Source organism: Callorhinus ursinus, unplaced genomic scaffold (genome assembly GCF_003265705.2).
Source record: "Callorhinus ursinus isolate GAN/ISIS: 27379988/994484 unplaced genomic scaffold, GSC_fseal_2.0 scaffold12, whole genome shotgun sequence".
NCBI lineage: Eukaryota > Metazoa > Chordata > Mammalia > Carnivora > Otariidae > Callorhinus > Callorhinus ursinus.
In genome coordinates this window covers 43,373,109-43,399,172 of record NW_027397074.1, presented here as the reverse complement: position 1 = coordinate 43,399,172, position 26,064 = coordinate 43,373,109, and the positions used below count along the sequence as shown (strand labels likewise).

The following is a 26,064-nucleotide window of genomic DNA, read 5'->3' as shown; positions in this document are numbered from 1 at the left end:
AAAAAGAACTACCAGTAAAATTATCTATAATGTGCCACCTTCTCCAGGCCCCAGGGGGGAAACCTAAATTCTTGGTGTCTTTAAGAACACCACACTTAAAAATTAGATTGTAAGTACAATTAGCTATAATATAGCAAAGTTAAATCACTTAGAACTTCCTGGTCTCTAGTCACACACACAATATGCAAGTTATATGTAAGATCTCAAAATATGTAAGATTATACTTTATTCCTTAAAGTGAAAAGATCTTCTACTAATTAGCTAAACAGCCTGCTAATCTTTAACAGTCTTACAAATATCATTTACCATTTGGGCTTATTTGTTGCCTAATGTTACACTGGCAAAAAATAATTTTAATTAAGATTGTATCACTTTGCAGTATTTTTTAGGATCACAAGTAAAACATTTTGTTGATTCATTTAATAGCTTACATAAATTTTAAAATTACTGATCATGTATTATTATGCTCCCACAAAAATGTGAAGGCCCTAAAATAATTTTACATACACATTCATGTTTGTTTCTAAGTGAATAGGACAATGAAATGATCACTTTTCATCTTAGAAACTAAGCATGATTTAAAAATAAAATTTTAATTAACCGAGTGCACAGAATTAAAGCCACAATGGCAACGCATGTATTTATTTTCTCAGTTCATAGTTAATTAACTACATTCAACTAAATATGTAGTACATATTTATACACAAAAATACAATTCCAATTATCTATTAAAACTGCCCATTAGATTGGTAAAAATTACAGCTAACATATTTGCAAAAGTACCAGGTACACTATGCCTCAAACTATACATATACCGAACTTACTCTGTAATTATCCTCTACTTCAGCTAGTGCTAGTTTTACATTTTCAGCAATCTTCACTTGTTCTTTCCATTTCAGTTCCATTTTTGCAAGTTCGTCAGCATACTTATTGCATTTTGTTTTCTCATCCTAAATGAAATTAGCATAATTACACCAAAAGATTTTAAATTCAGATAGAGCTATCTATATAAACCTCTTTAGATATTTGCTAATGTATCATTATACCATTGTTTTAACAGTATAAACACTGAAATAACCAAATGTAAAAAAAAAAATGTCAGTGGAAGATAGGACAAATCATTTTATTTAAGATTTTATTTATTTGACAGAGAGAGAGAGAGAGACAGCAAGAGAGGGAACACAAGCAGGGGGAGTGGGAGAGTGGAGAAGCAGGTTTCCCGCTGAGAAGGGAGCCCGATATGGGGCTCGATCCCAGGACTCTGGGATCATGACATGAGCTGAAGGCAGATGCTTAACGACTGAGCTACCCAGGTGCCCCGGGACAAATCATTTTAAATCCCTACAATGGAACAGTATATATTTAAAAGAACAAAGATCTACAAATTAACAAGTAAAAACGTCAAGATACAATAATCGAAAATAGTATGCTGCAAAAAACAGTACAGTATAATGTTATTTTTAAAAGTTAACACAATTTTGTACGATCTTTATATAGTGCTGTGTAGAAAAATATGAAATACTGGGCACCTGGGTGGCTCAGTTGGTTAAGCGACTGCCTTCAGCTCAGGTCACGATCCTGGAGTCCTAGGATCGAGTCCCGCATCAGACTCCCCGCTTGGCGGGGAGTCTGCTTCTCCCTCTGACCCTCCCCTCTCTCATGCTCTGTCTCATTCTTTCTCTCTCAAATAAAATCTTTAAAAAAAGAAAATATGAAGTATTAACAGCTCTTATCTCTTGGAATCAGAATCATGATGGTACCTTTTACCATCTTTATTCTTTATTTTTATAATGCCATAAGATTTCACAATAAGCATATGTTACTTCTACAAAGGGAGGTAATAAAAACTATATGATTATAATGACAACTGTTTCCAGACATTGGGATTTCCTGACCAAGATAATCGCTAGGTTGACTTCTTATATACTGCTTCTTCTCTACAACCCAGAATGTTGAGTTACAAATCATGACAAAAGGGTAAATTGGGCAATTTCATTTTGAATGTCTTATATTCAAGGTAAAACTTTAAAAATACGCTTTAAGCAGCTCAACTGAGAAAAAGTCTTTAACAAATAAGGCTAGATCAACCTAATATCCATTACGATATATACCATACCTCACACAAAAATGAAAATAGACCTAAATGTGAAACCTAAGACTATAAAACTTACAGAAGACAGGAGAAAATCTTTACAAGTTGGATTCTTAGAACAGAATGGAGCCTGCTTAAGATTCTGTCTCTCCTCCTTCCTCTGCTCCCCTACTCTCTCTTCTCAAATATATGAATAAATCTTTTTAAAAAGCACAAAACATAAAAGAGCAAATTGGTAAACCTGTACTTAATCAAAATTGAAAATTTTTCTAAAAACACCATTAAAGAAATGAAAAAGGCAAGTCACAGACTGGGAGAAAATATCCACACATATCACACAAATGACTTGTATCCAGAATAAAGAACACATACAACTCAGTAGTAAGAAGAACTCATTATTTTTAAAATAGCAAAAGATCCGAACTCTCCCAATAAAAAGGAATGAACTACCAATATAAGCAACAACATGGATAAATCTCTAATTATGCTGAAAGAGGACCAAAAAAGAGAGTATAAACCATATGACTGGATTTATATGAACTGTACAAAAAGTAGACTAACCTACAGAGGCAGAAAGCAAGCCAATAGTTTCGTGGGGATGGGGAGAGAGGGAGAAATGAGCTGCAAATGGGTAAAAGCTTTGGCAGGTAATGGAAATGTTATTTGGCCACAGTTTCACAACTATATACATGGCAAAACTGATCAAACTGGAGACTTCAAATATTATAAGCAGTTTACTGGATTTCAGCAAATATATGCAGTTTACTGCAACTTCAACACAGTGGGGGGGGGAACGCCTTGAGGAAATTTTTAGCTTAAGCACATTCTATCTTTCTGTCAATTATACTATATAATGACATTTAAAAAAATATCCATCTAGAATTGTTTCAGACTTAATGAAAAAAGTTTAGTCCCTTATAAACAACTGCTTTGAACTCAAGGGTAAAACTGTTCTAATAAATCAATCCTACAGAAGGAAGGATCCTCTGAAGCAACAAAAGATTTGGGGTGCCTGTGTGGCTCAGCTGGTTAAGCGTCTGCCTTGGGCTCAGGTCATGATCTCAGGGTACTGGGATGGAGTCCTGTGGGCTCCCTGCTTAGCAGGGAGCCTGCTTCTCCCTCTTCCCATCCCCAGCTCATGCTCTCTCTTGCGATCTCTCAAATAAAATCTTAAAAAAAAAATAATAAAGTTTAAAAGATTAAATATTATTTAAAAGGCAGTGACAAAATGTTTTAAATCAATTACTACAGTAACACTGAACTAATGAATGACTTCATCATTCTATAGTTCTAAATAGCCTTCCCCTCTCTACATGCATGGAGAAACATACACCAAAAAATTAACAAAAATCATACACACAAACACAAAACACCTTTGCCTCCCTTCTCCAAATCAGGTATAAATGAGAAGCATTTTCCCTTTGTCCTTTAAATATTCCAGGACTGAACCCTACACCAACACAGTTGCAAAACTGAAATGTATGAAGAATACAGTTTAAAATAGTCAAAATAAGTAACATCATAAAGGCAATAGCTCATTTGATTAACATTCTCTTTTTCCACTTTGTAAATTTGGTTACTTTAAGATGTGGTAAAATTCTTTGCTATTATTATAGTTAATGTAAAAAAATTACTTCCCTTTTATGAAGTTCCAAGTTCAAGGATACATTTTCAATGTATACTTATAATAAGCAGACAAAAATAACCAACCTCAATTAATCACTTGCCCATTATCAAGAAAGGACAATAGAAAATTTTAGGATCATGATTTTACACACAGGCCTACATGAGCAGGTACACAGAACTCCCTTTCATCATCTCAAAAGTGAAACTAAGGGGGCACCAGGGTGGCTAAGTTGGTTAAGAGGCAGCCTTCAGCTCGGGTCATGATCCCAGGGTCCTGGGATTGAGCCCTGCATCAGGGAGCCTGCTTCTCCCTCTCCCTGCAGCTCCCCCTGCTTGTGTTCTGTGTCAAATAAAATCTTTTTTAAAAAAAAGTGAAACTAAGTAAATGGGTATTAAAAAAAAAAAAGGCAAAAACAAAACCCCAGGATTTAAAAAAAAAAAATCCAAACAAAGGTAAGCTAAGCCATTATATCTAATAAATCTTTCATTTATAAGAAAGCTATCTTACCTGCAAGAGTTGTCTACATTTATTGTATTTTTCTGTTTTGTCAGCAATTTCTTTGGTCATTTCACAGACTTGTCCCTTTGTTACCATGTCAGAATCTGTCTCGGCTATTACAAAGCAGAAAATATTATTAAAACTTATTTTGCCCCTTATATTATCTTCCTGTTCAGAATAACTTAAAGGTCAGTAAATGGAATACTAAAGGAGAGAAATATCTATCTGAAATCATCTATTCATACACTAAATAAAGATAACATAAACTCTATGTGAGAATTTTTTATGTTAGTTTGGCCAGAAACAAGTTCACATTCAGTAATGAAAAGGATCATTATTTTTAATTAACTAAAAACAGTTCTTAACTGGCACACTTGTTCTCTTCATATAACTGAATAGACAGGGTAAGCAGAAAGCCATACTCTCTGAAAAAACACCTTAAATCATTTTTCTAGTCCTTCATTACTATTCACTAAGTCTTTATTAAATAAAAAATTTACACAACACCACTCTAGATAATGTACAGAAATGTAAGTCAGGATTCTGTTCTACAGTGGCTGAACCTAATTAAATATTTAACAGCATGGGAAATTTACAATACATTTAAAAAGTCTAAAACAGCAATTACTCCAAACACTACAGAAGGAAATGTATTTTTATATACTCTAGTGCCAACTTTCATTATGTCAAATCTCTAACATAAGGTGAAAAAAAAATTAGGCCAAATGAAAATCTAGAGTTAGTTCAAATTTTTATGTTGTTTATCATTCACTATGTCTTTCTAATCTATAAGTTAATAAACTAATAAAAATTTAACTTATCTGCCAACAGGTGCACTAACCAGGAAGTACCCTAATGATTCAAAAAAGTCAAAAAAAAAAAAAAAAGTAGTAAAAGATAAAGAAAACCATTAACAGGGGATTTATTTTTCCACCAACAGAACTGTACAATTAAAATTCCATAAATGCTTCAAAATTCCATACATTTAGTGGGATATTAAAGATTCAATCATTGGCTTTTGTCCTATAGCCTAACTGCTGCTATAAGCATGTAAGTTTACAAACTCCAGCTCATTTAATACTTGTGAATATTCTCATGAAGATAAATAGTAGGTTCACACATTTTATATATTTCACATGCATGACTTTCTTATTTTTAGACCCCTACTTTATCTTTGCCTTAATCCTCTCACTTGTAAGAATTTTTAGAAGCTCCCTTAAATTCGTACACCTGGAACAAGGCAGTGTAAGTAAGTATCAATACTTGTCAAGGCAGGACACTACACAAAAGGTCTAAAAGATTTTTACCTGCAGAAGGTGGTGGCTTTACATCTATAGTAGAGGCAGTAGTAGCTGGGTCTGTGTTTATTGAGGCATCATTCACTTTTTGCTGATCCCCAATTTTCTTTGTTAAGACACTGTTGCTATTGGCCTATTCAAAATATTAACAATAAATTATTCAAGGAGTTATATTTCCTTCCTTCAGTAATTGCCATAAAGAAATCCTGAGAAGTCCACAAAGCTGCTATTGTGTCTTAAAGGCCAACAAAAACTAAAGGTAACACACATCACTTTACTAACTGACCTAAATGTTACAAAAGAGAAAAACTTTATTTTGGTTTTCCTTGTCAAATCATCAAACCACCAAGAAAAGACACAAATGTCCTAGGTCATCTACTACAAAGTCATAATATACTTACAGGCCCCAAACCAAAACCCATACATGTGGGTCAAACTCAAAGTATATCTTTTCAAAAAAACCTTTTTAGTTTACCACATGCATTTCTGTGAAAATATCTGTACTGGGCACCTGGGTGGCTCAGTCAGTTAAGCATCTGCCTTCGGCTCAGGTCATGATCCCAGAGCGCTGGGACTGAATCCCATGTTGGGCTCTCTGCTTAGTGGGGAATCTACTTCTCCCTCTGCCCCTCCCCCTGCTCATGATCTCTCTAATAAATATCTTCGACCTGAGCCGAAGACAAATGCTTAACCGACTGAGCTACCCAGGTGCCCCCAAATAAAATCTTGAAGAAAAAAAAAAATTATCCGTAACACAGAATAGGATAAATTTTGTTTACAAAGAGAACTTCGGATCATTTTCAACTACAGGTTTTAAATGTTTCTTCACTTCCAGCATTCCATTACATAGCAAACCTTATATTAGATACAATTTAAGGACCCACATTAAAACATGCATCAGAACAGAAATAATTTTTTTCATTAAATCTGCTTACCCACTCTCAAATGGAATATAAAACAATTAGCTAACATTAACTCTTCCCAATCTAGTGATTATGAATAGGATGGAAGAACCCAACAATGAAAACTGAGAAAATATCGAAGACCCTGGGGATAATCAATGGTGAATCCCACTGAGGACAGGCATCACTGTCCTAAGAAAGGATTCAATATGTGTATAGAGTTTTTAAGTGATGACATTTATCAAGAATTTAAAGGGAAATCGTCAAGAAAAAAGGAACCTTCCTCCTGTTTTCTTTTTCCCGCTGCTACCCTTGCTTCCTTTGTTGGTTTTCCAGTAAATAAAAACTTCAGATTAAAAAAAAATATGTATCATTACAATATTAGACCAATGACTTCAAATCAGACCAATGATTTTCAAATTAGCAGAGATAAATTATATTCAAAAGGTTGATACTTAGAATATTATAAATCTGGCGGCACCTCACTGGCTCAGTTGAAAGAGTATGTGACTCTTGATCTCAGGGTCATGAGTTCAAGCCTCATGTGGGGTGTACAAAGGTTACTTACACAAATAAAACTTTAAAATAGTATAAATTTGATTCGTTAACAAAACTACTGAAAAAGGAAATATCAGGTATGCATTCAAACTGTCCTTACTGATTGGTCTGAAAGTCTGTTTATTTGTTTTTGGAGCCTCTGGCATTCCTTGAATTTTTCTTTATAATGATCTGCTGCCATCTGAAGACGAAGTTTCAAATCTTCCACTTCTCTTCTCAGTTCATGTTCCAGTGTATCAGTCTTTTCCTATGACAAAAATACACACATACTTCCTCTTAAAAAAAAAATGTTAAAAATCTATCTCATAATGTAAAAGTAAATCCCAACTTCATTTCACTTTTTTCTTTCTGGCTTTTAATTTTTATTTGTTTTGGAGTTTTGGCAACAGAGCTACATTAGCTCCTAATAAATTCAGCTTTATATTCTTAGGACTAAGGCTCATTAAAAAACTAGAGAAGAACAATCCACCTCCTGAGGAGTAAGTATTACCCTGTTAAATAACCATAATACCACTTTATGAAGCTAATAAATAAGAAATTCCAAACAAAGCAATATATAACTGACATCAGAAAGTTTAACAATAGAGCAGCTCTTACTAACCATTAGGCATTTGCCTACCTAAGTTTTTCTTAAAGCTTACATTAATTTCAACTGAAGAAGTTACAATGACTAAATGAAATGAATGGAAATTTAAATTTCTATGATAAGGAATCTGACCTTATTTTGACATACCTATTCTCTCGTATAAACTTGTAGTGAGTTTTTGACCAAAATGAAAATTCAAAATTAACCCACTTTACCTGGTCTTTTTTCACAGCATTCAGTTTAAGTTCTGCCACTGCATCAGCTAACTGCTTTTTTACTTTCTCATTTTCCAAGCGTGCATTATGCAGATCTGCCATTGTTTTATCTCGCACATTTACAGCATCACTAAGTTCTTTAGCCAGAAAGACAACTTCTTGCCGAGTTGCCTGAACCTGTTCCTCTGCTTTACGAAGTTGCTCCTTTAAAGAAAAGGTATCTTCCTGAAGAAAATCAGATAAATACATTTGCAATGAAACCATTAACGTAAAAACAGAAGCAGAAAACAATTTTAAATCTTTCAACAGATCCAAAATTTTAAATTAAATATTGCTTTTCTATTCATGACTTAGATGAAGTACATAAATCTATAAAAAACTTAAGATATGTCTTTGCATTAGAGTCCCCATATAACAACCCAATGCACTTGGTATCTCTACCACATTAAACACGTGTAAATAGAAGTTCAGAAGTCAAGCAACATGCCCAATATTTAACACCCTGGCTTAAACAGAAATTCAAATGAAAGCTCCTGTCCCCCAAAATCTCTAATATCTGTAACTACTGACCCTCATTTTTTTATGATTACCAATAAAAATAATTTCAATAACCTCTCTGTATTCCAAAAATTTTGGTTAAAAGAAGTCTCCTATTAACTAACCTAAAACATATCCAATGTAACATTAATATACCATTACGTATCATAGGACAGGTTTAGAACTTCTAAAAACAAAATACTGATCTCATGCTGCAAGTAACAAAGATGAGGCACTGGGAAAATGAGAAGTAATTAGCACCTCTTAAAAAACCTAAAAGTATCTTTAAAAAGTTAAAATTGCTCTAAGGAAAAAAAAAAAAAGGGAGGGGTCCCTGGGTGGCTCAGTCGGTTAAGCCTCTGCCTTTGGCTCAAGTCATGATCCTGGGGTCATGGGCTCCCTGCTCGGTGGGGTGTCTGCTTCTCCCTCTCCCTCTCTCCCAATAAAATCTTAAAAAAAAAAAAAAAAGTTAAAATTGCCATGATAAAATTATTTCCTTTAATATTAGGAGCCCAACAAAATCCAGTTTATTCAACTTTCCTATTTTTATCTCAGAAATAAACTAAATATAAAAATAAACTCAGAATACTAAAATAAACTCAGAAAAAGTACAACCCATTAGCACATTTATAAACAGGTGGACTATGTACCTGTAAGTAGTATAAAGTTTCTCATCAGATTTTTGCAACATGCACCTTTAAAAAGCACATACTTTTGATCTAGCAATTTTATTTTTATGAGTTTCTAAGAAAATTTAGTTTTTCAGGGATTCAGTACAATTATTAAAATGAAAAATTATTAAAAGTAGAAAATAGGTAATATGAGAATTTATTATAAATTCTGCAATATATCCTTCATACAATGAAAGTCTGTGCTGCCATTACAAACAGGAGTATATACAATGTTGGGGTATTTTTTTTTTTAAGATTTTATTTATTTGACAGAGAGAGAAGAGGGAACACAAGCAGGGGGAGTGGCACAGGGAGACAGGCTTCTCGCTGAGCAGGGAGCCCTATGCGGGGCTTGATCCCAGAACCCTGGGATCATGACCTGAGCCGAAGGCAGATGCTTAACGACTGAGCCACCCAGGCGCCCCTGGGGTATTTGTTTGAAAAGCAATCTGAAAATAACTATGAAATTTATTCTGGTATGTACATGTGCCTACATATCTGTACAAGGTTTACTGCAGTATGCTTATAAAAGCTAAGGACTATACACAACTAAAAACAATTGCATACTACACAGCTATTAAATAAAACAAGGGATACTATGCAGCTGTTACAGTCAATGAGGAAGATCTTTATGGGTTCTCATACCCATATAGAATTATTCAGACATTCTACAAAATTCTTAAAAGGTTTTGGAACATTATACATACATTCTCAGTTTTTATAAAAATGTAAATTCTATATGTACATTCATAGATTTCTAGAAAAATTAAAAATTCTGTAAGACATATGTAGGAAAGGATGAGGGTTACTTTTACTCTGTACCCTTATTATTTGAATTATGTTATAACCAAGACCTTGTATTGCTTTAAAAAAAATTTTTTTTTAAGTTTTAACAATTAATGGGGCCCCTGGCTGATTGAGTTGGTAGAGCATGTGACTCTTGATCTTGGGGTCATGAGCTGAAGCCCCAGATTGGGCAGAGAATTTAAAAAAAAAAAATTAATTAAGAGTCCATTTTCCCAGGTATTTCTATACCTGTGGTTTTCCTTACAGAGGTCTTACTTATATAGAAAAAAGATGCCTGGAGAAAATTTTAGCATCTTAATAAATCAAAAATACATTTCACCTTGTGTTTGCAATGTGCTGTATTAAATACCCTGAAGAGTAACTTGGGTGTTAATCATTCATTCTAAATGTGATGCACATCTGACATCTTAGTTGTTATAGTAATTACATCTAAGTGTATTTAACAGCAAACTACTGCAAATAACATAATATTCATCCACAAGAGTTAAGAAATAAGGTAAATCTGCCCAATGTACCACTTAAAAAAAAAAAAAGTTCGAAAATCTCCATGAACTGATGTGGAGTAATTTCTTTCGGCTTATAATGTTCAATTTTAAAACAGGTGGAAAAAGTATATATAGCATGGCACTTTTTTTTTTTTTTTTTTAAGAAAGAAGGAAATATGGAGGGATGGGGTAACTGGGTGATGGACATTAAGGGCATGTGATGTAATGAGCACTGGATGTTATATAAGACTGATGAAGCACAGGCCTATACCTCTGAAACCAGTGTAATACATTATATGTTAATCAACTGAATTTAAATTAAAAAATTGTTTAAAAACTGAAAAAGAAAAAAGGGAATAGAGAAGAGTGCCTGCATATGCATGTTTATTTTTGCAGAAAGAAACAGGAGGATAAACTGGAAACTAATGAAAATGTTTACATATGGGTATAAGAAAGGTCTTTTTAGGAAAGAGACATCATAGTAAATTTTATAAGTATTTTCACTTTTGAATGATACAACTATTTAACACACGCAAAACACAAAATTCAAAAGATTAAGAGAATAAAAACTACTCTGAATCAAATGCAAATAAAAATGTAGACTGTATAAAAATTCATTCCCATAAATATGGTAAAAAGTTTATTCAAGTAACTTTTGAACACAGTACTATGTACATCCTTACTGAAATAAATTCTAAGAAAAACGGTTGAAAAGACAATTTTATTTAGTAGACACACTGTTGGGAGTGGCACTGATGTAACACTTCTGAAACTATTGGTGTGTTATTTTTGAATGCAGTGCTATGTATATCCTTACTAAGTTCTAAGAAAAAAGTTTGAAAAGAACTTTATTTTTTTTTAAAGATTTCTTTATTTGACAGAGAGAGACACAGTGAGAGAGGGAACACAAGCACAGGGAGTGGGAAAGGGAGAAGCAGGCTCTTCACTGAGCAGGGAGCCCAATGCAGGGCTCGATCCCAGGACCCTGGGATCATGACCTGAGCTGAAGGCAGACCTTAACGACTGAGCCACCCAGGTGCCCCAAGAACTTTATTTAGTAGACACACTGTTGAGAGTGGCACTGACGTAACACTTCTGAAACTACTGGTGTGTATAACAGGGTAGAATACATGAATAAATATAACATTTTGGAAACAAGGGCTCTCACACTGAGAGAAGAGATAAATATGGAATGGAGGAAGGTAAGGAAGAACTCTAAGGTACTGGATTTGATTTGAAGGTAACTATATAAGGACTTTAAAAGTTTGTCCAATGGAAGTACAAAGCAGCAATGACCCCTAGTAGCAACAGGATCCAATATAAAAATATCAAAATTCCATTTGGTTTCAAAATACCATTCCCCGCTGAAAAACAAACAGGGCTCCTTAGAGAAATGCCTAGTACCAGGTCTGGGGCAGAACCTAAAACTCTAATATACAGTTGTTTCACAAAGCTAAGTATTCAAAACATCTATGGAACATATGAAAAAGACACAGGGGCAGCTGGGTGGCTCAGTCAGTTAAGTGCCCGACTCTTGGTTTAGGCTCAGGTCATGATCTCAGGGTCCTGAGATCAAGCCCCACATCAGGTCCTGTGCTCAACATGGAGTCTGCTTGAGATTCTCTCCCTCTTCCTCTGCCGCTCCCCCTGCTAGTGTGTGTGCATGATCTAAACTAAATAAATAAAATATTGGGGGGAAAAAAAGGCAGGTCTGGAAAGACTCCCCCTAGCTAAGTATGAGACAATTTGGGTATGAAAAAGAATGATGATGTACGATATCCTGAACAAAAAAGAATCCCTAAGTCCATAGGGATATGAAAAAAGGGGAGAGGGCAGCAGAGAACCTCATTATAAAAGAATACCTACTAATAAACGTACAAGAAATGATAAAAATTTTTTAAATCACCATTTTGTAATCATTAATAACTGATGCAGGTGAGGATCATCAAAGGATAAAAAAACCACTGGGTGAAAGGCTACTGGGGAATAAGATGTTCACATGATCTCGAAGTATTATCCTACATATTACTCAATTACAAAGAGAGGAAAAAGCACCAATATAATGGTTTCAGGCAGACATAACTTTAAACAAATGATTAAACCTAACATCAAGAACGGAACTGACATTATGTGACTTCTTTTTTTCATTATGTGACTTTTGATAACACTGCAACAGAATGTACAAAACATCATCTATGCCTTTTCTTGCCAAAAAATGTTTGACTTGAATCCAGCCATGAGGAAATGATAAATTAGATTACAGACCATTTTCTCAGACAAGCCTAAATCCTTCAAAAATATCAATGTCATAAAAAAGTATAGGGACACTATTCTAGATTAGAGCAGACCAAGAACACAGTAATTTTGTGGTCTTTATTTACCCCTGGGTCAAGAAATTTTAAAGGTTATATAGAAATATATTTGGGACAATTTGAATGTACTAAAGCTGTATATAGGAATGAAATATTATCTTCTGATTGTTAAATTTCTAGTATCTAAATTTCTTAGGTATTAATGGTTTGATGGTTATACAGAATAATGTACCTGTTGATAGGGAGACATGCTAACGTATTTAGGGTGTAATGTCATAATGCCTTCAGGTTTGAACTTTTTCAAAAGAAAATGTTGGGGAAAGTAAAGACTAAAAATAAAAACCACTATATTGTATACATTTAATAGACACAGGTTTTACAATCTTCAAATATATATTGCAAAAGTACTTACCTTACTTGAGGTTGTAAGCAAGAAAGCCCTTTGCAGATTTTCCTTTTCAGCCAAACAGAACTGCAGCCTGCCGATCTCTTCTTTGAAGTGAGTAATCATGCTTTCTTTGTTCCCATCTAAATTCTTTAAAGTCTGGACCTCTGACACAAGCTTGGTATTTTCTATTTCTGTATTCTTCAGATGTACCTTTAACAGTGGTTGAAAATGTCAAGAATACTCTTAACTCCATAACCTAAGTTACTCAAATTTCAAAATACCATTGTTTATCTCTAACCCAAATATGATCAAGGAACCAGAAGACTTTACTAGACCAGGAGTCAAGAGACCCAAGTTTTATCAAATGACTAGCTAATAAACAGGAACAGAACACAGGCTAATTTTTTTTTTAATTTTTCACAGAGATTAAGGTCTAACAACACTACCTCATCTCTAAAGTCTTCTCCTCTCATTTAATAAATTTAAGTTCTCCTTAAAAATGCAAACCGATCTGGTTATTCTTTTGGAGGAACAAATTATGTTATACGTTATTCAAATATAAAGGCATGGCAAAATTCTGGAAAACTGAAGGGGTACATTCAAGAACATCTTAAGCAATTCAGTATTTTGCTTTTGAGAAGTACTGTCATTTACTTCCTATGTGCCTAAAAATATATTTAATTAACCCCACTATATTAATTTTCCCAGGAAGTTAGGCAGCAGTTGCTAATTTGCTCATAACAGATGCACAAATCAAATTCCATAACTGAAATTATAAAGAGTATAGAAACCTAGTTTCCACTATAAAGAGTATCTTGCTTTGGTTAAGAGTACCAGAGAGAAATGAATTAACATACTTCTTGCACTTGAACCTCAATGTATGAATGCTGAAACACTAATTCCTATTCACAAGGATAAAAAACGACTCCAGATTCTCTGAGGTATCACCAGCCAACACCTTTGCAGCATCCCTTTAAAAACACTATCTAGGGGCGCCTGGGTGGCTCAGTTGGTTAAGCGACTGCCTTCGGCTCAGGTCATGATCCCAGGGTCCTGGGATCGAGCCCTGCATCTGGCTCCCTGCTCGGCGGGAGGTCTGCTTCTTCCTCTCCCACTCCCCCTGCTTGTGTTCCCTCTCTCGCTGTCTCTCTCTTTCTCTGTCAATTAAATAAATAAATAAAAGAAAATCTTTAAAAACAAAAAAAGAAAAAAAATAAAAAAAACACTATCTAATTTTCATAGTCATCAGCTCAAGAAAGTATTTTATCATTTCCTCTAAATTCTTACAGGCCAGGGATGGTTCATATGTTCTAATAGGGGCTAGAAGAGAGAGACATAATGAATCTCTCTGGTTATTTATATAAACAATCTGGAAGGGAAAGCCTGTTTCTGAGATACATAACAATATAATATGAGGTCTTGTCATAGTTCAGTCTCCTTGCCATGAAAAAGAAAAAAAAAAAAACCACAAAACAAAAATCTCTAAGGAAAGTCTTAACTTCCAACTTTGGGGATACACACATACAAACGAAATACTGTTTAGAACACTGGGAGGTTGGGGGAAAATATATTCAAATGGAAATTCCAATGTCACTTTGATCCCAACTGATAATGCTTATAGAAAACTGGAGATATTATCACACCGTAAAAGAATAAATCCCCAAGACACCTCATTCTTTCCCTTCCTTCCTTGCTGCCCAGTTTTTGCAAAGGACTGGTCATTCAGGTGTAAAGCAGAAACACAAAAACTCTGCAGAAAGTGGGGGGGAAAAAAAAGCAAGGCATAAGGAATCATTTAGAGCAGTAAATGAAAAATGCTCGATTTACCCTAAAATGTGCTTGCCAACCCTCTGTAAAACACCAGAAGTCCTATTCTCATAACAGAAAGAAAAGCAAGGCAGGATGGAGAGATGACACCCTTAGGGATATGTCTTTCTCTTTCCAAAATAATTCATCCTAGTTATCATTCATTACACCTCTCCAGCATCACTGGTTTAACCCTAAGACCTTCCTAAACCCTTCCCAATACTAACTAGAATGCCTTTAGAATTCATTTTATTATTGAATTAGAATCTTATCATCTCCCACTATGCTAACAAAAAGCAATATGGAAAGCAATTATCCACGGAGAAATAATGTTCAGGTCTTTTCCTGGCAACAAAACTGAAATATTCTCACTGAAATTCATTGTTAACATTGAGTAAAAAATTGTTAGAGATGCCAATTTTCACTTAGTTAAAAAAAATGCTTTATAACTTTAAAAAAACTGCATTTGGAGGTAGTCTGCAAAAAACACTATCAATAGTAATCCAATTGCATCAATTTCTCTAGATATCTCTATTATTTCCCTTTTTCACAAAATCTTCTTCAAAAACCAAACATTATTTTGGGGCATATTTTCTTAAAGGGTTAAATCATAAAATCATCCATCCACCAGAGCAGGACACCTGGGTGGCTCAGTCAGTTAAGCATCTGCCTCTGGCTCAGGTCATGGTCCCAGGGTCCTGGGATTGAGTCGCACAATGGGCTCTTGCTCAGAGGGGAGCCTGCTTCTCCCTCTGCTTGTGCGCTGACAAATAAATAAAATCGTAAAAAAAAAAAAAAAATCATCCACCAGTGAATCATCACTACTTTTCTTTCTGTTTTGGGAGTGACACGCATGCATGCACACATCCCCTGGGGATAAGCTATTCAAGAAATAAAATGGGTATAACCCATGACATGCAAAACGTCCCCATTCATGCTAAGCTGCATGGTGAATTCAGTATTTTTTTATTTTTATCTTCTAAAAAAAAAAATCCCAACCACCACCAAAAATAAGAAGGAAAAAACCACTGGCAATATAAATCATATTCTAGTTTCTACATGCAAATTGTAACTATCAAAATACTGAATATATGCACAGTTGTATGTTTTTATCTCTCATCAAATATATAGCACAATACCAGGTGTGTCGCTCTGTTCTAATCTAATCAAGTGACTGAATCTGTCCAAATAATACTGACTTAACTTGAATGTTCTTGAAATTCATCATCTGGAACTGTCTTCATGTACTGCTATAAGCCACTTAAGATAAATATGTCTCAATTTACATCTACAGCATTATTCGTAATTAAGCTAACCATCCTATTTTAAGAATCATTTAAAAAAGAAAAACTTCAAAAAGGTGAAGATTTGTTAACAGAGTATCTTGTTTAAAATGACATTCTCTGAAAATTATTCTAAAAGTCAAACTCTAAAACATGATGATCACTGAAATTAATGCTCTAAGATGTTATTAAAGGGGGGTAACAATTGGTTTTATAAATTCTAATAAACAGATAGGTATCTTGTTACTATTAAACCTCTCTGACTTATTATGTATTACCTGCTAAGTAACCAAAATACCAGCAAGTTCCTTGAAAACTTTTAGGGACTATACACAATGGGGTAGTTTTAAAATAGGTCCCCAAATCCTTTGGTACTTCCTCTCCATAAGAAGTGAAGCCCAATTCCCCTCTCTTTAAGTACTGGCTGGACCCAAGTAACTAGTTTCTAATGAATAAGATAAAGTAGAAGTACCAATGTACAACTTTGGTGACTAGGTCATAAAGTGCACCAGGACTTCCTCCTTGCTCTCTCTTGGATAGCTCGCTCCAAGGGAAACTGGCTGCCATGTTGTGAAAACATTCAAGCAGCCACTGAAGAGGCCACACAGCCTACATAGCAAGAGACTGAAGGGCATCCTGCCATAAGTCATTTGTGTGAGCCACCTTGACAGAAGATCCTCCATCCAGTTCCAATCAAGCCTGTAGCTGACTGCAGCCCTTGCCAACATCCTGAATGCAACTGACCAAGACACCTTGAGCCGGACCCATGCAGCTAAGCTGCTGCTACTGCTCCCAAATTCCTGACCACTAAATTTCAGGGTAATTTGTTTCACAGCAACAGATAACAAAGAGAAATGAAAAGAATAAACTACCTTATAAAGTTCCTTCTCATCCTTTTCTGTCTTCAACTGACACTCCAGTTGTTCTCTTTCATATTGTGCCTTCCTGAGTTTATCCTTTAAACTGAATTAAAGTAACATTAATATAGACAAAAAAATTTCATTAAAAACATTTTTGAAACATAAAGGTATCTTTTTAAAACCATCAGAAATACCTGTCTAATTCAGTTTCTTTTTCAATTGCTTTGTGTGTCACTGACACTATATCTTCCTCAAGCTGGAGAGCTTTGGATGTAGCATCATCGTATCTCTTCTTAAACTCTTCATTTTCCGTTTTTAAATTTTGCGATACTTCAACAAGACCCTTAGAAACAACAATTTTTGAGAAACAATTTCTAAAACAAATTTGCTTATCTTTAAGAAATCTACGTATTCTTAAATTGTTAATCCCACATTTGTCCCCTCTAAAGTTTATAAACTAAGATTAAAAACTAAACCTGAAACTGAAACATATTCAGTTTTTCATATACCAAATTAAACAATTATTTTCCAGACTTCTCATACACCCTGTTAATTTCACAAGCTTCTCCACCAGAGGGCAGGCAACAAAAATGAGAGAAAATTTTTTTTAATTAATCACTTTCATTTTTGACATCTTGCTTTTCAAAGCTACTCTAGTGACAAGTCAGGTTTCATGTGATACTACCACAGTTAACACTTTCTCAAAAAAAAAAAATCTTTCTGGCACAGATCATTAAGTCCCACCAATAATTATATCAAAGCACTAAGATATGTGCCTGAAGCAATGTTCGTAATGATCCTGTCACTGTGACTCAGAAGCCTGAATATTCAAAGAACTGAAATGAATATAAAAGTATTTCTATTTAAAACAGAATATTCTACTTTAAACAATTTAAAAGTTTAAAAATATTAACACATCCAAACAATTAATTTATAAGAACTTGATCAAGCTCCTTTCTAAACCCATTTTACGATCTGTAGAATGAAGATAATAAAGGTTTTTCTCCCTAGTTTATAAAATCATGAGAATCAAATGTAACAGTGCATACGGAGATACTTTGTTATGGAAAACTATACATCAAAAGAACTGATAAATTAAGACAAATCGTTGTGTTAAAAAATGATTTTAAAACTTCCCACTAATGGAAGTACCATTCACCTGGGCAGTAACAGAAGCTAAAGGAAATCATCATTCTTACAATTCAAATGTCACAAATGTTATACAGTATTTATAAGCCACTTTGATTTTCATAAACTCACTCAGCCAAACTTTTTACTTATAGGTGAAACATCACTTTAAAAATACTGCTAGAATATGAAAATTGCTATGTTGCATCTACACTTCGTTAAAAAGCCCATCACAATTATGATCAGATACACTCTCTTGGTTTTATTTTTGCTCAAAGCAAATGTTTCCTTACTAAATTTGCAACACTAAAGATTGTTATACAAAACTAAATGCTTTTCTGATTCCAATGACAACACCACAAAAATAAATATGCCCTCTGCTGTAAACTGCTGTCAATATCCAATGATTCTTGCAAATCTGATACATTTTTGTCTTGCTGATTTATAAAGATAGCCAGAGAGATTTCTAAATAGTTTTTTTAAATTTTGTATTGTTAGTTTTACCACATGCTCTCTTACGTAAGCACTGCAAATAGGCTACAGATTTAATCCAGGTATTTCTTCCTACAAGAAAGACTAGATATAGATAGCACAGAGGTAAAAACTAGTTTCTGAATCTGTAATTAATGAAGTTCTATAAAGGGTAAACAGCATTCTAAAAAATGTATAGGGCGGGCGCCTGGGTGGCTCAGATGGTTAAGCATCTGCCTTCGGCTCAGGTCATGAGTCCCACATCAGGCTCCCTGCTCCTTGGTAGCCTGCTTCTCCCTCTGCGTCTCTCTCTCTCTCTCTGTCTCTCATGAATAAATAAATAAAATCTTTAAAAAAAAAATAGAAAATAAAAAATGTATAGGGCAAGAACTAAAGAAGATTCATAAGCAACTAAATGCAAAACATGAACTTATTGCTTTATCTATGAGCCAGTTAACTCTACAATGAGTCACTAATTGTAATACAACCTGACAGTCTTAGAATCTCTTCCTGGTACCCATAAAAGCACCTAATAGCTTCTCAGCATCCACACCTATTTTCTAATGGCATGAAAATGCTAGAGATTATTCTTCAGGCCTCTAGTTCTCATGTCTTGGTAAAGCATAGCATCTCCATTTGGCTAAGCTGTTCTTAGCATGAAAATGACAATAAAGTCTGTAGTGTACACATGAACAACTAAAAATCTTGCTTTAAAAAACTAACTTTTAAAAAAATAAAATTTAGAACACAAGCTTTGAAAAACACTGGAAATTTGAGATAAATTTGGTCAATATTTGGTCAATATTTGCAAATCATGCCCAAAAAAATCACAATTCTAAATATTAAAGTAAAACTTGAATAGATTAAGTTGGCTATACTGTACATCAAGATAAAAACAATCACAAAAATGGAGGCAAAAAGAGATTAAGAGATTTGGGCATTTCAAATTCATGTAGTGAACGTCTTCCCCTCCTCTCAGGTTAAAGAATCCTTACCATAAGCACTATTAGCAATTCCTTTAAGTCATAACTCTCAAATATGAACAACCAGAGAAAAAAGCCACTTATCTGTGTGGCTAAACATGCACTAAAAATATCTAAAGTAACAGAACACACTTATTCTGTTTAAAAAAAGATAAATTTTGATTACAAATGAATACACCTGAAAAAAAAAAATTATGGACAACCATTTAGAAAAAAGTATGGTATTCTGGATTCGAATGTATATGGTGGTAAAATTTAGTAAATTAGTACCTAAATACTCTGAACAGCAAATTATTGGCAAAAGAATTATGTCATTAATGGAAATTGTGAGATTTAAAAGATTTTAGAGAGAAAGAGCACAAGTAAGTGGGGGGAGGGGCAGAGGAAGAGAGAGAATCTCAAGCAGACTCCACACTAAACTCAGAGCTCGATCTTATGACCCTGAGATTAAGACCTGAGCCAAAATCAAGACTCACACGCTTAACCGACTGAGCAGGGAGGCTGTTCTCCCTCTCCCTCTGCCCTTCCCCATTACCCCTGGTTCATGCTCACTCTCTCTCAAATAAATACAATCTTTGAAAAAAATAAAGAATTTTAGATTACCTCTACCCCCGACATGGGGCTTGAACTCATGACCCCTGAGATCAAGAGTTGCATGCTCTACTGCCTGAGCCAGTCAGGCGCCCCAGTTGTGTGATTTTTTTTAAGTAACTGTGGATGGTAACCTCTTATCACATATTTGATTTCAAACATTTTCTCCCATTCTGGAATTCACTTTTCATTTTGTTGATGGCTTCCTTTGTAGTGCAGAAGCTTTATAGTTTGATTTAGTCTACTTATTTTTTGCTTTTGGTGTTAAATCCAAGAAATGGTTAAGACCAATGCCAAGGAGCTTATGCCCCAGGAGTTTCATGGTTTCAAGTCTTAAGTCTTCAATTCATTTTGAGTTGATTTTTGTGTATGGCGTAAGACAGTGGGTCAGTTTCATTCTTTTGCATGTGGCTGTCCAGTTTTCCTAACACCATTTATTGAAGATTGTTTTTCCCCATTGTATGTTCTTGGCTCTTTTGTCATGAATTAGTTGACCATGTATGCAGGGGTTTATTTCTGGTTTCTTTATTCTGTTCCATACAAAGATTATGAGCTAGTTTAAACTATATAAATATATTTTAAATATATTTTAGAAACAAAGTATTATGAATTTCCTGAAACTATTACTTAGGAAATCAGGTATAAAATGAAAACTGGCCTTAAAGAAATTTATTGATATATACACCTAAGTTATAACGATCACTCCTACAATATTAAAATTAAGTCTCTATGGGGTGCCTGGGTGGCTCAGATGCTTAAGCATCCGACTCGATTTCAGCTCAGGTCATGATCTCAGGGTTGTGAGACTGAGCCCTTCATTGGGCTCCATGCTGGGTGTGGAGCCTCCTTAAGATTCTCTCTCCCTCTATGCCTCCCCACTCCCACTCTAAAAAATAAATATTAAAATATTTTTAAAAATTAGGCCTTTGTGTCTTTTTTCCACAATGATAATCAATAAGAAAGAGTTAGAAATTCAATGATATCATAGCTTCAAAATTGGTTTTTGGCAACTCCATATATTAGGAGACACACACATACACACAAGCACCTGAGGCAATTCCGTATATTAAGCAGTCTAAATGTCTTAAACCCACTCTGTCCAAAATCGGATATCCAATACAGTGATAAATACAGCTTTACAGAAGAGAAAGCCAAAAATATTAAGACAGAAGAGATCTGCACTAGCCAGAGCCACCATAATGAGAAATCTTTCATGTTGTTCTCTCCTATACCTGTGATAACTCCCAAATGGCTGGTAGCATCTCAAGATACCCTATCTAGTTTATAACATGCTCCTTATATTGTTTAAGCAATACTGTTTTAGTATTCTCAAAGATAATTGTTTAAAAATACCTTGAGGGTGCCTGGGTGGCTTAGTCAGTTAAGCTCTGCCTTCAGCTCAAGTCATGATCCCAGAGTCCTGGGATCGAGTCCCATGTTGGGCTCCCTGCTCAGCAGGGACTCTGCTACTCCCTCTCCCCCTGGCCCCGCTCCTGTTCTCTCACTCACTCTCAAATAAAATCTTTAAAAATACCTTGAAGTACATCTTATATTAACATTCAAGTTAAGAATACAATTTATTCTTTTTTTTTAAGATTTTATTTGACAGAGAGAGGGAGAGCGGCAGGCAGAGGGAGAAGCAGGCTCCCCGCGGAGCAGGAAGCCTGACGCAGGGCTGGATCCCAGGACCCTGGGATCATGACCTGAGCCAAAGGCAGACTAACAGACTGAGCCACCCAGGCACCCAAGAATACAATTTATTTTATGGAAAAAAACTCAATTCATAGTTCAGGCTCCAAAAACTTATACACTAAACTATAAAACTTAACAAGGTGACAGTTCATTTTAGTCCTATTTGAAAAACAAGACTCAGTATCACTGGTTCCCTGAGCCTCAGTTTTTAATCTTCTAATTTTCAAATACATATCTAGCACTCCAAAATGGAAACAAGAACACAAATGAATATACCTACAAACTACTAATCTTATGTCTGAAAAATGTAGGGTTAGGGTTAAAAAAAAAAAAGACTAACCAATACACTGGAATATCATTTGACAATAAAATGAATAAAGTACTGATGCATATTACACCATGGATGAGCCCTGGAAACATCATGCTAAGTGAAAGACGCAGGTCACAAAGGCCATACATGATTCCATTTGTATGCAATACCCAAAATATACAAACTTAGCTTAGTGGTTGCCTGGGACTGAGGGGGAAGGAAATGGAGAATGACCACTAACAGGTACAGGTTTCTTCTGGAGTGATGACTATGTTCTAAATTTAGGTTATGGTAATGGATGCACAATTCTGTAAATATTAATAAGAACCACTAAGTTGTATATCGTAAAGTGTTGGACATTATATGTAAATTATAAATTAGATCTCAATAAAGCTATTTTTAAAAAAGATCAATTAGATAAGTTCATATCTTTAGTCACTATAGGCAGAAGTAGAGTGTCATTAAGAGCACTGAAGGAGCCAGACTGCCTACCTCTACCACTTTACAAACTGTTCGACCATAGGTTGGTTAAGTAACCCCTCTGTGCTACCTTTGTAAAATGTGTATTTGACAATGCCTACTTTATAGAAGTAAATGAGTTAACATATGTAAACACTCAGAACAGCACCTGGCTTACATTAAATATTACATGGGTTATTTTTATTAATCAGCCTTTTATAATAGAGAAAAAAACACACTTAAAATTGAACTAGAAATGAAGGTAAAATTTATCCTTACTAACACAAAATTTACTTTTTTAAATCTAGGGTATACGTGAATAATGGAACAAACACATCACATTAAAATACAGGCAAAATACAATATGTATTTTATAGTTCTCAATTTATAGATGTTATTTGGTTTCAGTTTTAATCTACTTTGTAATCCTACCTAATTCCTTCAAGCAAACAATTACACAACATAACCCAGAATATACTTAAGCATAACACTTAGGGCGCCTGGGTGGCTCAGTTGGTTAAGCAACTGCCTTCGGCTCAGGTCATGATCCTGGAGTCCCGGGATCGAGTCCCACATCGGGCTCCCTGCTCAGCGGGGAGTCTGCTTCTCCCTCTGACCCTCTTCCCTCTCGTGCTCTCTATCTCTCATTCTCTCTCACTCAAATAAATAAAATCTTTAAAAAAAAAAAGCATAACACTTAAACGAATCTGTTTTTGATAACTTTAACACATCCAATTCTTTTATTTTTCAAAATACAGTGTTCTCTCTAGTGGCATTTTACAATAAAAAGTCAATATTTATAAAAGATGAAAGATTTTATTTATAAACTTTATTTATTATAAACATTTAACTTAGTATGTCAAGTACTGAATGGGTAACAAGCTAATCTTATTTTATAAAACAACGAAAACACAATTTCTTCTATCTGAAGAAACTGAAGGTTGCCACAGAACATTCCTAAATTAACTATCCATTCTAAAATTTTAAGTGAAATTATAGATACATAATAGTTCTTCAGATATTCAGCAGTATATATACCCAGTACCTCAAAGAGAAAAAAAAAATTACTATATCGAGATTGTTTTTTTAGAATTCACACTATGGAAGAGATTTAAAACAAGTGCCAAGAAATGTCATAGATTTTATAAGCCATCCAACTAAGACAAGCAAACTGTTCTAGCTGCCCAGATGAAGACTGATTTGGGAGGTGAAAAAAAGAAAATTAAAAAAAAAAAAAAAGCGCCCCATGACTACTAATGAAAAGAACTATTTCTCCTAGCAAGCACATTATTTTATCCCCAGAAATAAGCAATTGCCAACATACAACTAAGACTTTTTTTTTTTTTTAACATATATAAGTATCACTTCTAGGAACTGAGAAAAATGGTATGAATTTCATATTTTAGTTCGGTTCTCTAGTTCATTATGAAAACTAGTAAAATAATATTTACTTACATTTAGTGAGACTCTATTACATAACAAACACCAATCTAGGTCTTTTTGTTTTGTTTTTTAAAAGATTTTATTAATTTACTTGAGAGAGAACATGCATGTGCTGGGGGGAAGAGCAAAGAGAGGACAAGCCGACTCCATGCTGAGTGTGGAGCCCGACATGGGGCTCCATCCCGAGATCATGACCTAAGCTGAAATCAAAAAGTCTGACACTCAACCGAGTCACCCAAGCACCCCAGGTCTTTTATAAATCACCACTTTCATAGCATAGAATAGCCTTTTAAAAACCACTTCCACGTACTTCATCTTCCCAGAGTATAAACCCAACACAAAAATAGCAGGGAAGAAGTCCCCTCCTAAGATTAATGTCTGTCATCAAGATTTATGAGTTGCTGGGGCGCCTGGGTGGCTCAGTCGTTAGGTGTCTGCCTTCAGCTCAGGTCATGATCCCAGAGTCCTGGTATCGAGCCCCACATCAGGCTCCCTGCTCGGTGGGAAGCCTGCTTCTCCCTCTCCCACTCCCCCTGCTTGTGTTCCTTCTCTCGCTGTCTGTCAAATAAATAAAATCTTTAAAAAAAAAAAAAAAAGATTTATGAGTTGCCATAAAAACTTCTGCTGTAGACCTCTTCTGGGTCCAACAGCCACCATCTCCTACAAATTTTGCTTCACTAATCCCCTGACCTCAATCTACCACTTTCTCAACCTAAATATGTCAGAATTAGCTCTCTTCAGAATGGTCTTATCCATAGTGCTTAACCCTTGTCACCTGGGCAGCAGAGAGTACCTAAGACTTTAAATCTCAGCTAATACTCGACTGGACCAGAGGCATGGCCTCATGTACATGAGTAACTTCACGCCATTCCTATTCTTCCAATCATCATTCTTCCCTTGGATTTCAAGGTGATCAGAGTTGAAACCTCAAAGGCCATATTTCAGGGCATTCTTGATCTTACAGGCTAAGTACATGCTGTAATGGGGCCATTTTCATGAGTACTGTCTTCTATCTCACCTCCACCCCTCCACCTTGTAATAGAGTGAAAGAAAAAAGATTGGCATTCCACTCTGGAAACTGCCAAATCCAGGTACAAATGAGATAAAAGTGTAAAGAATAGAACAGTATAATAAGTATACAAAACAGCCAAGGAGTTTCAACAACTGAATAAATCATTTATCTGAATGTCCTAACAATCAAGGTAGGCACATATACTATATTTTAATATTTGATATATCTGCTTATACTACATGATACTCCTACTGCAGGATTCTAAGTATTCCCCCAAGAGGAAAATGGGGAAGTAACTGCATCTTTTAAACTAAAAAGGCTAATGGTAATAAAAACAGATGTTACAGATGTTTATAAGGAGATTTACAATTGTACACATTGCTTCATATTATGTTTACCATCTAACTCAAAAGAGTACTCCTCAAACTGACAAGTCAAGAGAAAATCTTTTCAGAATTTAAGCCCTTATTTGTGTAAATTACCTCTGGTCAGGTGTGCAATTTACAACCACCCTGCTGGAATATAAAAATTAGTGAAAATCACTGCACTGCTGGTTCAAGTAACTGCTCTAGGCCTTGTTGGACAAAGAATGAAACAATAGAAAGCAACACGTTAATTAACAATAGGTTAATCCTGTAAAAAGACCTAAGAATATCTAACTAGTTATAAGTGAGTATGAAACGTATTATCGGAATCTGTGTCAAAACTAACAAATTACTTTTCTTGGGAAACTAACAAGTCAATGACTAGGTGATTGCCTTTGTTTTCACCTACTAAATTAAATCCATTTGTATTTCTAATGAAACTATACTGTTTTATATGTATACTTCTTTATGTGTTTTTTTTAGGATAATTTATAGCATTTCTCACATCATGGATTCCAAAATTTTGTCTAATACTACATCTTATTTCATTGAATTCTGCTTTTTTGAAAGGTAATTTTAACTTTGTTCTATCTTCCCCTTACTCACTATTTATCACTCCTAATTATATTTCCAAACCCTCTCCCCCAAATCAATCAATTATTCTATAATTAGATGGAAAGCATAG

The 26,064-nt window shown here is 34.7% G+C and overlaps 1 protein-coding gene across 2 annotated transcripts in view; it reads right to left on the bottom strand.

The window, feature by feature from the left end:
- TAX1BP1 (Tax1 binding protein 1) overlaps window positions 1–26,064 on the bottom strand; it is an 84,133-nt gene that overhangs the window by 31,850 nt on the left and 26,219 nt on the right. For both annotated transcript variants that reach the window (XM_025873069.2, XM_025873071.2), the window contains exons 6-13: window positions 17,120–17,268; window positions 16,938–17,028; window positions 13,001–13,186; window positions 7,777–8,001; window positions 7,076–7,222; window positions 5,525–5,648; window positions 4,227–4,330; window positions 825–950 (exon numbers count right to left, since the gene is read on the bottom strand). In XM_025873069.2, the coding sequence (XP_025728854.1) occupies window positions 825–950; window positions 4,227–4,330; window positions 5,525–5,648; window positions 7,076–7,222; window positions 7,777–8,001; window positions 13,001–13,186; window positions 16,938–17,028; window positions 17,120–17,268 (1,152 nt within the window). The remainder of the gene's footprint in view (window positions 1–824; window positions 951–4,226; window positions 4,331–5,524; window positions 5,649–7,075; window positions 7,223–7,776; window positions 8,002–13,000; window positions 13,187–16,937; window positions 17,029–17,119; window positions 17,269–26,064) is intronic.